Source organism: Centrocercus urophasianus, unplaced genomic scaffold, assembly GCF_019232065.1.
Source record: "Centrocercus urophasianus isolate 14NV4802_14NV808 unplaced genomic scaffold, USGS_Curo_1.0 seq_19, whole genome shotgun sequence".
NCBI classification, from domain to species: Eukaryota; Metazoa; Chordata; class Aves; order Galliformes; family Phasianidae; genus Centrocercus; species Centrocercus urophasianus.
The window spans coordinates 8633431-8647348 of NW_024884744.1; the positions used below are offsets into that span (position 1 = coordinate 8633431).

General features: G+C 54.9%; 1 protein-coding gene across 1 annotated transcript; it reads right to left on the reverse strand.

The window, feature by feature from the left end:
* Positions 1 to 57: 57 nt before the first annotated feature.
* On the reverse strand, positions 58 to 4120 carry B3GNT7 (UDP-GlcNAc:betaGal beta-1,3-N-acetylglucosaminyltransferase 7). Its single transcript, XM_042820327.1, has 2 exons — positions 4070 to 4120; positions 58 to 1882 (listed from the first exon to the last, which is right to left on the reverse strand). Exons 1-2 carry the CDS (start codon positions 4078 to 4080, stop codon positions 676 to 678), a joined length of 1218 nt encoding a protein of 405 aa, XP_042676261.1. The 5' UTR covers positions 4081 to 4120; the 3' UTR covers positions 58 to 675.
* Between the last annotated feature and the right edge of the window lie 9798 nt (positions 4121 to 13918).

Below are 13918 nucleotides of genomic sequence, written 5' to 3' on the forward strand. Positions count from 1 at the left end.
ACACATTAAGAAAAGGAGGGGGAAAAAAAAAAGGCACTGCACAGGGGGACCTTTGAGGTAGTAGAAATTTTTTCCTTTCAATGTCTGGCACCAGAGAAGGAGAGAGAGAGAGAGAAGAGAGCAAGCACACACATGTGTGCGTTTCGCCGTGCGTGTTCAGGGCTGCGGATGTGGCTGTGTACATCCACAGCATGCAGGGACACGGGGGTGTGCAACCCTGCACTTGGCGATGGCAGGGTGTGCCCACCCTGTGTCCCCCCACATGACACACCACGGAGGAGGCGTTTCAGGCACAGATACATTCCCCTTTGCTTCTGAGCAGTGCTCACGTGCACGTAGACCACTGACCCCCTTGGAGCAGATTTCCTGGGTAGCCAGACCCTAAACATCTAGCACAAATCCCCTCCTGCCTCCCCCAGCCCCACCTGGAGGTGGTACCTCTTGCAGGGCACAGACCTCTCTTTCTCTCCCTTCCCTCTTTGTGCTAGGATTTCTCTTTTTTCTCTTTTTTCCCTTTCTTCATTTTCAGCAACCCCCAACCCAGCTGGAGATAGGCGAACCACATTACAGTACAGGAACAACCACCATCACAAGCCTTGCCATGCCACAAGCAGAGGCTCGTTGCGTCCCACTTGTTATGTCCCCACTCAGTCCCAGCTCTCCAGAGAGAATGAGCTAAAGGACATTGAGTTTTCTTGAGCACGTCAAGTTACTGTGCACCAAGTCCCACATTTGGATCAAATCTGGAGGCAGCAGTTTATGAACCACTAACATACTCCGGAAAAAACACGGCTCCTTGTTCATCTTGCTGTTCTTGTTCTTCACGATGCCAAAAGTTTTGAAGCCCTCGTGCCCAACGGGCGACACCTTGAGGACCTCCAAGCACATCCCTAGGAAGACGTCGTCAATGGGGTACAGCTCCAGCGTCTCTGAGGCCTTGTGCAGCCTCTTGGCCAACGGTCCGTCCATGACGAAGCCTCCACCACCCGCGTAGGGCGGGTAGATGCTTTTGTTGTAGAGAGCACTGGGGATGTAGTACTTGTTCTCCTTCCTCCGGATCGGCCTGGCATTGTAGAGGACGTCCCCCACAAAGACGTCCTCTCCCTCCTTCTTGTCCTCCAGGAACTCCAGGATGTTGTCGGGACTCACAAACACGTCGTCGTCCCCTTTGAAGATGAAGCGGACGTTGTCGCAGTAGATGTTCAACCACTTCAAGAAGTGAACCTCTTTGAGCGTGAGATTGAAGAAGCTGTCCAGGAAATCCCACTGCAAGATGTCCCCATAGATGTGGTTCTCGTAATCCAGCAGCTTCTGGTAGTTGGCTCTCTCCTCTTCCTTGGAGGCTGTGCCCAATAGGAAGAGCGTCCTGATCTTCTTGCCCCCCACTTCCTTCTGTTTGCCCCACGTCCTCCGGATGGCCTCGCGGCGGTCGTGCTGCGTGATGATGGACTTGACCACGATGAGCAGGTAGACGTCCTCGCTGCACTTCTCGGGGTGGTTGATCAGCATGGGGAAGTAGCGGCAGTGCCGGTAGAGCAGGAACTGCTGGAAGTTGGGCTCCAGCCCTTTGAACCAGTCCACTTTGCTCAAGTTCTGGTTGGCCGAGCAGTTGGTAGTGGTGATGTCCCATGATTTCACCTGCCTCTCTGTCATGCCTCCGTCCTCTTCCTTGCCTGGAGCTTTTTCCTTTTTGCTTTTCCAGAAGGTGCTGGTGATGGAGAAGGCGTTGTCTCTCTTCTGTGTTTTCAGGGGCTCTGGGGTAGGCAGTTCCTTCTGCTGCTGGCCCTGCAGGAACTGGCTGGGGGCCATTCCCCGCTGCAGCACTGTCACCGTGATCACCAGCAGGAAGGACAGGCAGACTGTTTTGTAGATGGTCTTCCTCCTACAGGGACGAGATAGGAGTAAGGAGAGGAAAACAGCGGTGGGAGGCTCGTCTGAAGGAACTGGGGGCCATCATGGGAAGCCACAAATCCTGCAGCCCGAAAGAGACCCAGTGATTGCTGCCGCACCCAATAACCCCCCCAGCTACTGCCCCATGTATACCAAAGCCAGGCAGGTTTGTGCCCCGAGCACCTGGCTGCCCCCCAGCTGGCTCTGCTGCACCAATTTCCTCTGCTCTTGGGTGCCCCAGGGCTGGGGACGGCACTGCATTAGGGATCATCCGAGCAGCCCAACGGTGGTGGAAAAATACCACTAGGCTGCCTAGGAACCTGCAGAAACATCCTTGAGGTTTGCAGCTGGGTGCCCAATACATCCTTAATAAGAACAGAACAAAGAAACAGCAATAGTAGGGCAGGAAAACAGGAGCTGGCCACAGCTGTGAGTGTGCACTGCAGGAATGTGCCCAAAGCAAAGGCAGTGTGGGATCCCCGGGCAGCCCTGACCTCACCGGGACTCAGCAGCATAGAGCTGTGATGTCCTTTAGCCCCACTCTGTATCAGGAACACTTGAAAACAGTTACATAGACAACTGCATACATCGGTGAGCACATGATGTACCTGCACTTCAGTATATATTGCTTTACCTGGAGTAATTTCTACTAAATTTGGGTAACTCCCTGCCCTGATGTACTACAGCCTGAAATAGATCATCATCACCACTGTCACACCCCTGTGGGACAGGTGACACTTGCAGGTGGCAATAGGGACTATGAAATGAGGAACCTCAAACTGGGAGCTGGGGACTCCTGGCTCTGGTTTTGCCCTTCAGCACAAGGAACATTTTCAGCCTCATATTTACATGAGAAAAGCATGAATGCTATTGGAGACTGTGAGGGCACGCATGGAAATGAGCAATTACCAGCAAATGGAAAGCTCCCATTTGGTTTTATATGTGGGCACTCACCTGAGACTGATGAGGGAGCAGCCCCAATTCCGCCCCACTGCCTTTAACCTTCTGTGATCCCCACTCAAAGGTTGTTCTCAGAAACCCTTTGCTTCCAACGTGGCAGCAGTTTAATCCCATTTGGACCCCAGGGTCAGAACCTCTCCCCATCACCTGCCCCACAGCACTTGGGTTTCTCTCAGAATAACCCCACTGTGCTGATCCTGGCCTGGGAAAGCGATGGGGACGTGTGGACCCTGAGCCACAACCATGGGAGATTTCCACTCCAAACCCAGCATTTCACAGGGCCAAGGATTAATAACCATACGCTGGGCTTTCCTGACCTCCAGCCCTTCCGCCCTTTGGTTTCCTGAGGTGGGAATCACGTTATGGGGTCAAGACCCCACTCTGCTCTCCCAAGACCCCACACCCACCAATTTGCTGAATGCGATGGTGAGGCAGCGTCTGGGGTCCACCATGGCATGGGAATTGCTTTGCCCAGCCCCAGAGCCCTGCTCATATCCACACCACATCCCCGGCACCATCACCGTGTCCCTGGGCACCGCCAGCCGTCCTGGTCGGGCTCTCACTGGCCCCAACCGGCCCCACTGGTGTCGGTGCTGTCGAGGGCGCGTTGAGGGCATTGGATACACTCCTCCAATTTTGCCTTTTCTCCCTCAAGGAAAGCTCTAAGCGTCGCTGTGATTTGGCCACAGCGGTGTGCGGAGAGACCGGGAGGTGGGGAGGTCGCCCTACGGGTGGCGATGCTGCGGAGACTCCGAGCACTCAGGGCTCTTCGTCCTCCCTCCCCGTCGGGGCACATTGCCACTGTTGAGCAGCATGAAAACCCCTTTAAGCACTCGAGGATCGCTCTGTTTGGCTTTTCCCGGCCCCTTAATTAGAGGCGAAGGGGCAGTGGCAGCAGCACAGAGCCCTTCTGTTGGCGCTGCCAACGGCCGAAACACCGCAGTCGGGTGGAGAAACCCCGAAGCCCTCCAAAAAACAGCAGCTGAACGGATCCCCGACCCGTTGTTCCTCACCCGCCGTCCCCTCAACTCCGTGCCCCCGACTCTCCGTCCCCAACCCGCGATGCCACCGACGCGTCCCCTCGGTGCGACAAGAGCGCAGCGCTGGGGATGCAGAGAGCCGAGCCCCCCGGCTGAGTGCCGGCACGGAGCGACCCTCAGGGACGTGGGGACGTGGGACAGCCGCCACCCTTTCCCCCCCCCCCCCCTCTGACACTCACCACTGGAACATGCTGGGAGCGGGACGCGGTCCGTGCGCTCTGCCCTCTTCCTTTTCCTCTTTCCCCGGTTTTGATTTTTTTTTCCTTTTTCCCTTTTCCCTCCCCTCTCAACGAGGTGGAGCCAAGGGGGACGGACCGGCAGGTAGCTTAACTCTTGCCCTGCCCCTCTGCCCACCCCCCGCCGTCGCCTTTCCGTCCTGGCTGGGAAACCCGCAGGAAATCTTTTGGACTATTTCCCCTCCTGCTCCACGGAGACACCTCAACCTCTTCCCAAAGCCCCCATATTCCTCCCGGGGGACCCACGCTGCCCTCTCCTCTCAAAAGGCTCCAGAAAACCTCCAGGTCCTGCAGTGTGAGGAGAAAGCAGACCCAACTCGTCCCCCCATCCCCAGACCCAACTCTCTCCCTTCATCCCAGCGTGCAGCTGTCCCACCGCAGCAGCTCCCCGGGCATCCCTGCCCAGCAGCACCCCACACACCGCCCAGCACCACGTGTCCTCCTGCTCCTTCCCTGGCCATTCCCAGTGCCCATAGGACAGTCTGTGCCGTGACCCTGGGGAAGGCTGGGATGTGGGGCACACGGGTATCAGGGAGTCGAGCATCCACCCGGTTGGAGCGGGATGCAGTGCTTGGCCTCATGCCTGCCACGTAGGATGGGGATGCCAAGAAGTTCGAGCCCATCCTACTGGAAAGAGGGGCTCATAGCAAAGGGCAGAGTCCACTGGGGACTCACCTTCACCAACAGCTCCGAAGGGATGCCAAAGGCAAAGCCCCGAAGACACAGCGGCCATCTCCTCACATCACAGCTCTGGGACCACAGTGGGGACAAGGACAGCAGCACTGCACCGGGGGGAGGGCGGTCAGCTGGCAGAGAGCCGGGCAGAGCCCCAGGGGACACTGCAGGACTGCTGATATGGGACAGTGCTGGGGCTCCCCGTGTCCCCGTTGCGCCTCGGGCACCCCTGCAGGATGTGAGATGCCAAGTGCAGGCTGGGGCTGGGCTGGGTGTGCGCCTCTCTGCTGCCAGTAGTAATTAAACACCCAATTAGTGCCAGGTCTGATGCTGCTAATGACAGAAACCTGCTGTCCTACGCACTCCTGATGCTTCCAGTTCCTGTTTTCAAGGCTGAATCTCAAAATGAAGCTGCAGTTTTGACACCTGCTTCATCACTGAGTGGGGAAGGTTGGGACAAAACGCCACATTTTCAGTTTCCTGTTTTATAAGATCATTTCACCCTGAGAAAGGAGGAAGCAAAGCAAACCCAAAGTGTTTTCCTCATTTTTCCCTCCTCCGCACACCTCGCTGCTTCCTGCACTCCCTCACCTCCTGGCCCAGAAAACTGGTTCTACCCGAGCAGCCAGAACCCCTCTGCCGAAAGCAAAACCCAAAGAGGTGAAAAATGGGTGCTGTACCTCCTCCCCAGCAGTGTTTGGGAGTCACAGAGCCTCTGCAGCTCAACTCTGTGCTCGGGTTGTGCCCCTCGTCCCATGTCAGCAGCACCCAATGTAGTGATCAGGGGGACAGTAGGGGAGGTGTGGTAGGGAGGGGGCAGAATGCTGTGGGGTTGTGAGGCTGTAGGGCATCACTCTGGGGCTATAAGGTGACACTTAGGGCCGATAGGGCATTGCTTTGGATCTGCATGGCATCGTTTCGAGCAAAGGGAAAGGGAGAGGAGCGGGATGATGCCAAAATGTCTCGTTTCGATGTTCCCCTGCAAACCACACAGTTTCCAATCCAAGCAGACTTGGATTAAATTAAATTCTCTCTCTTTTTTTTTTTTTTTTTTTCCTTTTTTACTTTAAGGCTTGAGCTTTTTTTATAATGCATATGCAATCCCCACAGACCTCCCTGTGGCATGCTGACCCAGCCAGTGCTTTCCCACTGGCGCTTTGGGTTCTGTGTCACTGGGAAAAGCCGACTCACTGCTCCTGCTGCGGGATTTTCAGTTTGGGGGTTTCTTCCTTCTTCTTTTTCTGCTTTATTCCATTTCTGCCAACCAAGAACACACCCAGAAACCCAGCCCATCTCCTCCCAGTGCCCCCACCCATTCTGTGGAACCAGGTTTCCTGTAGGAGGGTGCAACCTGAGGGAGCCCAAATGAGCCCTGGTCCTTCAATGACCAGAGCGGGGCCTTGGGCTCAGCCCGACGCACAGCAGCCCAGTAACACTTTGGGTCACTGGCAGGGACCAGGGGGGGTTTTCTGCCCCACTGGGCACCCAACCCTGGGATTTGCATGATTTCTTCCCAAAACAGGCGAGAAAAGGAAATTGAACCCCTCACTTCTTCAGGGTCTCTGCACCAAAGCTCACACTGCGTTGCCCCTGCAGTGGCACAGAGCTGGGAGGTGACGTGGCAAGGTCAGGAGCCCCATCTCCCAATGAAGCCCGTCCCTGCTGGAGGTGTGCCCCTGTGACTCTCGCTTCTCCTGCTGTAGCAGTGCTGTTGCTTTAAGCCCACAGCTGGATCCAGCTGGGACTGCCACGAGCCCTCTGCAGCCTTTTATGTGTTTTCTAGCTGCTGCTTGGCCGCTGCTCACGGGGAAACCATGGCTGGTGGCGGGGAGGGGGGGGGAATATTTCCCTCCCTGGGCAGTGGGGTGAGCTGTGGCTGCTGGGAGCGGGCAGCTCCCAATTGCCACGTGGTTATCTACCAGCAGCCGTGGTTCATCCCTGCCAGGGGGGTGTACCGGGAGTGCCTCAGTTTCCCCTCCCAGCAGCCCTGCTGCTTTCAGGCTCCAGCACAGCCCAGAGCCAAGCGGTTTGCTGCAACTTTCCATCAGGTTTTTTAGTGCTCCTGGGCGTCTCCTCCCAAAAACCGTGCTCAGCTGCAGCTCTTTGGAGGGGGCACTGCACTTTGCTGGTCCGGGGGGCTCTCTGCCATTCTGCCATGCCTGAGCCCTGGGTGAGGAGCACAGCGCCGGCACACCCAGCTGCATTCCTGAGGTTTGGTTTCCATGCTGGGATGTGCACCCGACAGTGAAGTCATGCTGTGGGCTGCGGTGGCCACTGAGCTAATGCATCCATGGATCACAACAGGGCTGCAGCCACAGCCCCAACTCTGCCCAAGGGATGCTCCGGACCCCACCAATCCAACCCCTGTGCCAGGGGTGGGGAATGAACCAACAGCTCACACAGGTCCTTGGCTAAGCTCCATGTAGTGTTTTCAGCCTGCTTCACCCCAGTGTAGGACAGAAATCACAGACCTTGAGGGGCACTGCTGTAAGGTGGGAGCCTGGAGCAGCACCTGCACAGAGCTTGGGAGAAATGGGGAAGGACAGAAGAATGGACAGCTTGGTACAAAGGGCAGCATGGCGACTGAGGTGGCAAAGACACGTCAGCAGCCAGCAGTACCAGCAAAGCACATTCCTGCAGGATAGAGCCCCATCAAACAATAAAACCAAGGGGTGGTGGAAGGATGGGGTCTGGAACATCGCACACTGGGGTGGCTGCCAATCCCTGATATGTCCTTTCTGCCCAACCCCACACATGGGGCTGCAGGCAGTTACGTCAGGAGGAAATAGACCTGCAGGACTTTTCAGCAAAGTTCAGTATGAGTTCTGTCAACCGAAGCCCCATAAAGCAGCATATCCTCCTGGGATGCCTTTCCTATTCACACCCAGTTCTAACACTGCTGCAGCACTCTCTTTGCACACCCTCTGTGCCCACAGGGGCCGTGGGGAGCTCAAGCCGAGTGGCCTCTCCTCGCCTCCTGGACACACTTTGGCTCCTGCATGCTCTCACACAGCCAAAACTGCAACAGCACGTGCCACTTCCAGCCCGACATTGCTTTATGAGACTGACCTCGACCTTCAGAGCAGAAAACCCTTCCATCATCCCGCTGGGATCTCGCCCAGGACCCGAGCACCCAGCAGCCATTATTCATCAGTTCGATTTTCCAGGTGAAGCGCGGCCCCTCCAGCAGCGAGCTCTCAGCCCTGGCCGCGCTGCCTGCCCTCCACACTCATCATATTCATGTCCTCCTGCAGCAGCAATCCCTGCCCGCTGGCTCCCACCGCCACTGACTCACCGAGCTCACACACTGAGCCCTTTCAGAGCGCTTGGCCCCAAACACTGCCCCACTCTTCCCGGCCTTGGGGCCGTGCTCCCGCTGAGCCCCCCAGCTCTTCCCAGGCGTGGGGACGGCTCCGGGCTTCCATCCAAGAGGAGAACATCAGTGCTGTGCAAAGAGAGCGGCTTTCAGGACTGAGTCCGGGTGCAGGAGGGTGGTGGGAAGGCTTGGCCAGCCCGGTGCCTTTGAGCAACATCCAGAAAAATACTCCAAAGAAAAATAAATAGATGTGTTTGAGAAGGAAAAGGATCCCGAGCTGCTAGCGGGACAATCCCTGGCTCTGCCCTGTTCTCCTAGCAAAAGGGCTCTGAGAGGGATGAGAGCAGCACCTCTGTTCCTGTATTTGGGGGGGCTCAATGAGCTGCCCCTCCGCCTGCAGCCCTGGGAAACCCATGTGCAGAACAGATCTGGGAGTGGGCAGCACCAAGTCCCACTGCTGCGTGGGGATGTGTGCCCGTGGGTATCACCTGCAGCGCACCCCAAAGTGGAGCTGTACTCACACACACACACACACACACACATGCAGGTGCTCCCCTGGGGAAGCGGAGCGAGCGATCTCACAATCTCCAAAGGAGGAATTTGGAGAGGAATTTGCTGTCTGAAGGCCTGAGGTGTCTGGGGCCGCCCTGCCCTCGGGTGCTGCTGAGTTTCAAGTGCCTCTCCATCCCCAGTCTCCAACAAAATGGCCATAACAAAGCACTGCTGTGTTTTACAGAGGGTTTGGGAATGGGGGAAGGTGGCACAGCATCCCCCTGGCCAGCAGAGAGCCCAACCTCACAGAAGCACTCCCACTGCTCCCTACACCTGGGATCAGTAGAGATGCTCCGCTCAGGGACACGTTTCCCAGCCAGGAAATAGCGGCTATTTTTAGCATAATCTGGAAATCAATGGGTAATACGTGAGGAGGGAGGGGAGAGGCAGAAGAATGCGCGCCTATTTACGGAGGTTTTTGTATGACGCCGGACAGCTCCAACCTGCTCCAACCACTCCCACCTTCCTGCTGCAGAGCCTCACCGGGCGCCGTTGTGCAAATGGGGATGGTTGACGTTGGAAACGACCTTCAGCATCACGGCAGGAACCCCAGCAGATGCTGCCTGCGGTAAAACAGGTGCAGCTCTGGGAGCTGCTGCTGCTGGGCGTCGCTCCCCACGGGGAGGAAACAAAGCGTGCTCCCACTTTGCACCTCCTTATCAGCGCTTATTGGCACAAAAGGAAATGCCGTGCTGGGTTTGCTGCCACGATCTGTGGCGTGGCTTGTGCTTATGGAGTGGAGGAAAAGTCAGATCCTGGGTAAGAGCCCTTGCATGAGGCTGGGTTATGCAGGTGCTGGCTAAGACGTGTTGCAATTTCCTTACGGCTCTGTTGGACGTGGGAGCAAACCTTGCCTGCTTCCCAGCCCCACGCTCAGCCCCAGCGGGAGCCAGGAGCAGCGTCATGCTGAGCTTTGGCATTCCCAGCCCCAGGCAGGTGCAGAACGGCTCAGGGTGGAAGGAGTTAAAAGAAGAGATAAGAGGGAGACACGGCTCCACGCTCTTTGCTGCTCTGTTTGCACTTCAGACAAGTGCCCCACCAGGGCACAGAGGTATTTCTCAATGCTGTGATGTTCGCAGATGGCTGGAAATGGGTGCGGTGAAGTTTCTATTCCCCGCTCTTCCATGGTGACCATGAACAACCCCCAGTGGCATTCCCCACCGGTGCACCAAACTGATAGCATTAACCTCTCCCTGGTTAAGAGCCAAACAGAAATCAGAGGTGCACAAGTCAACTCGATCTGAGTTGCTCCGAGAGAATCCGTGCATCAAAACAGCATTAGGTAACAGAGCTGGCTGAAGGCAGCTCCCACACAGCCCTGCATTACGTGAGCTCGGCTGTGCTTCCCCCCCTGCCCCAGGGCACAGAGCGCTGGTGCCAGCAGCGTGCTTGGGACAGTGCCTGCCCTATGGCAGCTATTGGGAGGCATGGAAGAAAAGCCCTTTTCCTCTCTCTGTAACTGCTCTGTGCTGAGTAACGGGGCACACAGACTCTACCAGCTCCTGTGGTATGCAATGAGCAGGTCTGCACCCACACCTCTGTGCCAATCACACCCCCTGCCATCATCTCAACAAGCCCCAGCAAGGACACGCTTCCCCAAGAGCTGATTCTCCAGCTGGGACAGGGTATTCCCAGCACAAACCACACTCACAGCCCAGAGGAAGGTCACTGACAGGAACATGTGGGCAGCGCCCGTGCCAAGCAGCGGCACCAAACCTCGTCCCTCAGATAAGGCGGCCTACGATCCATTGCTGTGCTCAAGGCAATGGCGGGCATCGTAAAAAATGGCACACTGCATCACCATGCTCCGGCCCCACTGCTCCATCCCCACTGCCCAGGGATGGTGGGTGGATGGCGTGGTGCCTAACTTGGCACAGAGATCTCCTCCCTGGCTTCATGAATATCGATCGTGCTCTGTCGCAGACCTGTCCCAGACTGGTCTCTTTACTACACTGTTCTGCATAAAGCACTGGCGTCACAAGTCAGAAGGGAAAGGTAATGAGAGATCGCAATCAGCCCCGGCACAAAAGGAAGGAGATTCCTGCATAATTCCGGCTGGAGATGGAAAACCTCTGCCGGTGGGATCGGGTCTGTGCTGCTGTGCAATGAGTGCCTTTCCTGTGCCACAGAGCACACAGTCCAGCCCTGCAGAATAATTCCCATCATAGGAAGAAGTAATGCCAAAAAAGCCCTAAACAAAACAAAATTTCAAGGGAGGGAAGGAAGTAGGCAGGAAACAACACACATGCTCTCCAGAAAACCAGGCCAGATCTGTACGCAGGCACTGTAGTAGGAGGCAAATTGTTATGAAAAACAATGTTTTAGGCACCTGAATTGGAACAAGCAGTTTTCCATGAGGGGCTGAGCCATCCCCTGCTCCCCACGAGGACAGTGCTGTGTCCTCACAACTGCTTGGGGGAAGCTGAGCTCGGCTGAAGACAGTTTGTGTTTATCACCGCAGCAAATAATGAACATAAGGAGAGTTACAGCATGGATTGCAGAATCATAGAACAGCTTACGTTGGAAGGGACCTTAAAGCCCACATCCCCATCCCCTGCTGTGGGCTGATTGCCTCCAGCAGCTCAGGCTGCCCAGGGGCTATCCAACCTGGCCTTGGGCACCAACAGGGATGGGGCACCCACAGCTGTGGGCAATGGGAGATCCGGATTTTCCTTTTTCACATTGGATTCCACAGATCGACACATTACTCTCACCAGAAAGGTGTAAGGTCACCCAGCTGAAGTGTGGCTAAGCTTTGCACTCTGCCCTACACAAACAGGACCTGGAGCCATGAAATTGAGCCGAGCCGACGAGACTCACCCCAAAATCAATCCTCGCTCTGCTGTTTTGGGTTGACCTGGGGTGTGATGCACAGCGCCGGCACTTCATTTGGTGCTCATGGTCCTCCTCCATGCTACCAACACGAACCATGAGCCCAAAGGGCAGAGCGTGAGCAGATGGGAACAATGAAGCCACTTGTTCTCAGGAAGCATTCGACCTCTGCCAACAGCCAACCGGATCCAGATGAGGACCGGGGCAGCCAGAGCAGAACATGGCAGAGCGAAGGCAGAGCCGTATCCCTTGGCACCCAGCTGCTATTTCCAGCACTCACAGCTCACCCTCACGTTAGCTCCACTTTTTCATCACTGTTCAGAGCAAGAGGACCACGTGCTCGGAGTGCAACCTTGAGTGACAAAGCAGGATTATTCCTTAGGTCTAACATACAAAACAGCTCACACATCTGCAAGAGCAATGCTATTCTTTCAGGCACCCACCCAACTGCCTCATTTATTCTTAAAATTAGCTCTCAGCATCATTAAGAGGAAAGCAAATAAAGTGAAGCAACACTTTAAAGACTTGTAAAATGGAAAAAGAAACTGTCTTTTAAATTACATACCTCATGAAGTCATTCCCATCCACAGTGAATAATACCACTGGCACTCTCCAAAACTTTGGCCTTAAAATCGCACCAGAACAGCACTTTGTGTATTTGAAGATAAGCACAAAGCAAACATTTAATGCTGTCACCTGGATATCTGAGGCTTGTTCACTTTCATTTCCACAAATTAACACCACCGTTGCTTGTAAATATAAGCCAGGAAGGAATCTGCAATAAAAGGACATGTTCCAGAAAGCTACTGGATGTCACAGAGGGCCATTCAGTCTGCTGATTGCAGAGTATCAGGTTCTGGGAGAGCAAAGTTTGGACAGTGACCTTGTAGTGAACTCAGTGCCTTTCCTTCACAGGGCAGCATGCAGCAAGGAGGTGGGAAGCAGCTCTCTTTGAGAGGTCTGATACCAAGATGCACAGATGCCAGGCCAGAAGGGCTGCTGGTCCTGGCCTCTGTTAGCTGTGCACACATCCCTTGGTGCTCCACAGCCAGGTACAGCCAGGCAGGTCCTGCTCCAGGTCAGGCAGGCTGAGTGAGGTGCACCTCTTTGCTCTCCAGCACTTCCCCTCCTGGGACTTGGTCCAGCACTGAGCCACACTGCAACCAAGTGTGAGGACGGATGTGCTGCCAGGAAGGTCTGGCTCAAAGATGAACTTCAGCGGGGAGGAACAGCAGGAAGGCAGGCAGCTCGCTTGCCATCCCACTGTTACTACTCAAAGACGTGCACGAAGACACTGCAATGCTTCTCTTCCCTGTGCTGTAACATCCACCATTTTATAAAGGCCCAAGAACTATGGTTTTAAGTAGAAGGAGGGAAGATCTAGGCTGGAAGTCAGGGGAAAGTTCTTTACTATGAGTGGTGCGGTGCTGGAACAGGCTGCCCAGAGAAGTTGTGGATGCCACGTCCATGGAGGTGTCCAAGGCCAGATTGCATGGGGCCCGGAGCAGATTGGTCTAGCATTAAATGGGGAGGTTGGTGGCCCTGTATGTGTTGGGGGCTTGGGAGCTTCATGATCCTTGAGGTCCCTTCCAACCTGGGCTATTCTGTGAGGCAAAGCACAGTGAGAGGCTCATGCCTGCACTGCAGCACTTCGGAGCAAACAATGCCAGCTCCGCAGCTGCGGGCCAGGCTGCTTGAGGGAGCTGTGCTTTCCATTCAGGTGGAGACAAAGCTGCTGAGGACAGAATTTATCACAAAGAAAACAGCGGAAAGTAAACAAATGCACACCCTGAATATCCATGAAACACCAAACAAACTTATCACAGAGAGAAAAAGTAATATATCCCTTTAGGATATATTATCCTAATAAATATATTATCCCTTTATCTCTTTTATCAATTTTGCTCTGTCAGTGTCAGATGATTTTAAAGTATATAGAATGAACTCTCCATGCAAATGTAATTAGACTTGCAGTTCACATTTGGACAACGCTCTCAGAGGGAATGTTGGCTTTTTGGGTGGTTCTGTGTGGAGCCAGGAGTTCAACTTGAATATCCTTGTGAGCCCCTTCCAGTTGAGGATACTCTATAATTCAGTGTCTCAATAACACTGAAGATAAACATGACAATATGCAGAAAGCATGCCAGTGTCACACAGCACTTTGGTCACACAAGAAAAAAATCCCAGCTCTGTGTCTTGTGCCATTTGTGCACTTATTGCAAGTAACACTGCAGCCAGTTCAGGTACAGTCACACCCCTCTCACTCAAGCAGGCAATCTCCACTGCTCCTGTTAGGAACTCACCAGGCTGCTGCTGGATCTGGCAGCAACCTCTGCGTGGCATACAGCAACCTTTAAGAGAGAGGTGCAGAATTTGCTGTGTGTGTGTGTGTGTGTGTGTGTGTGTGTGTGTGTGTG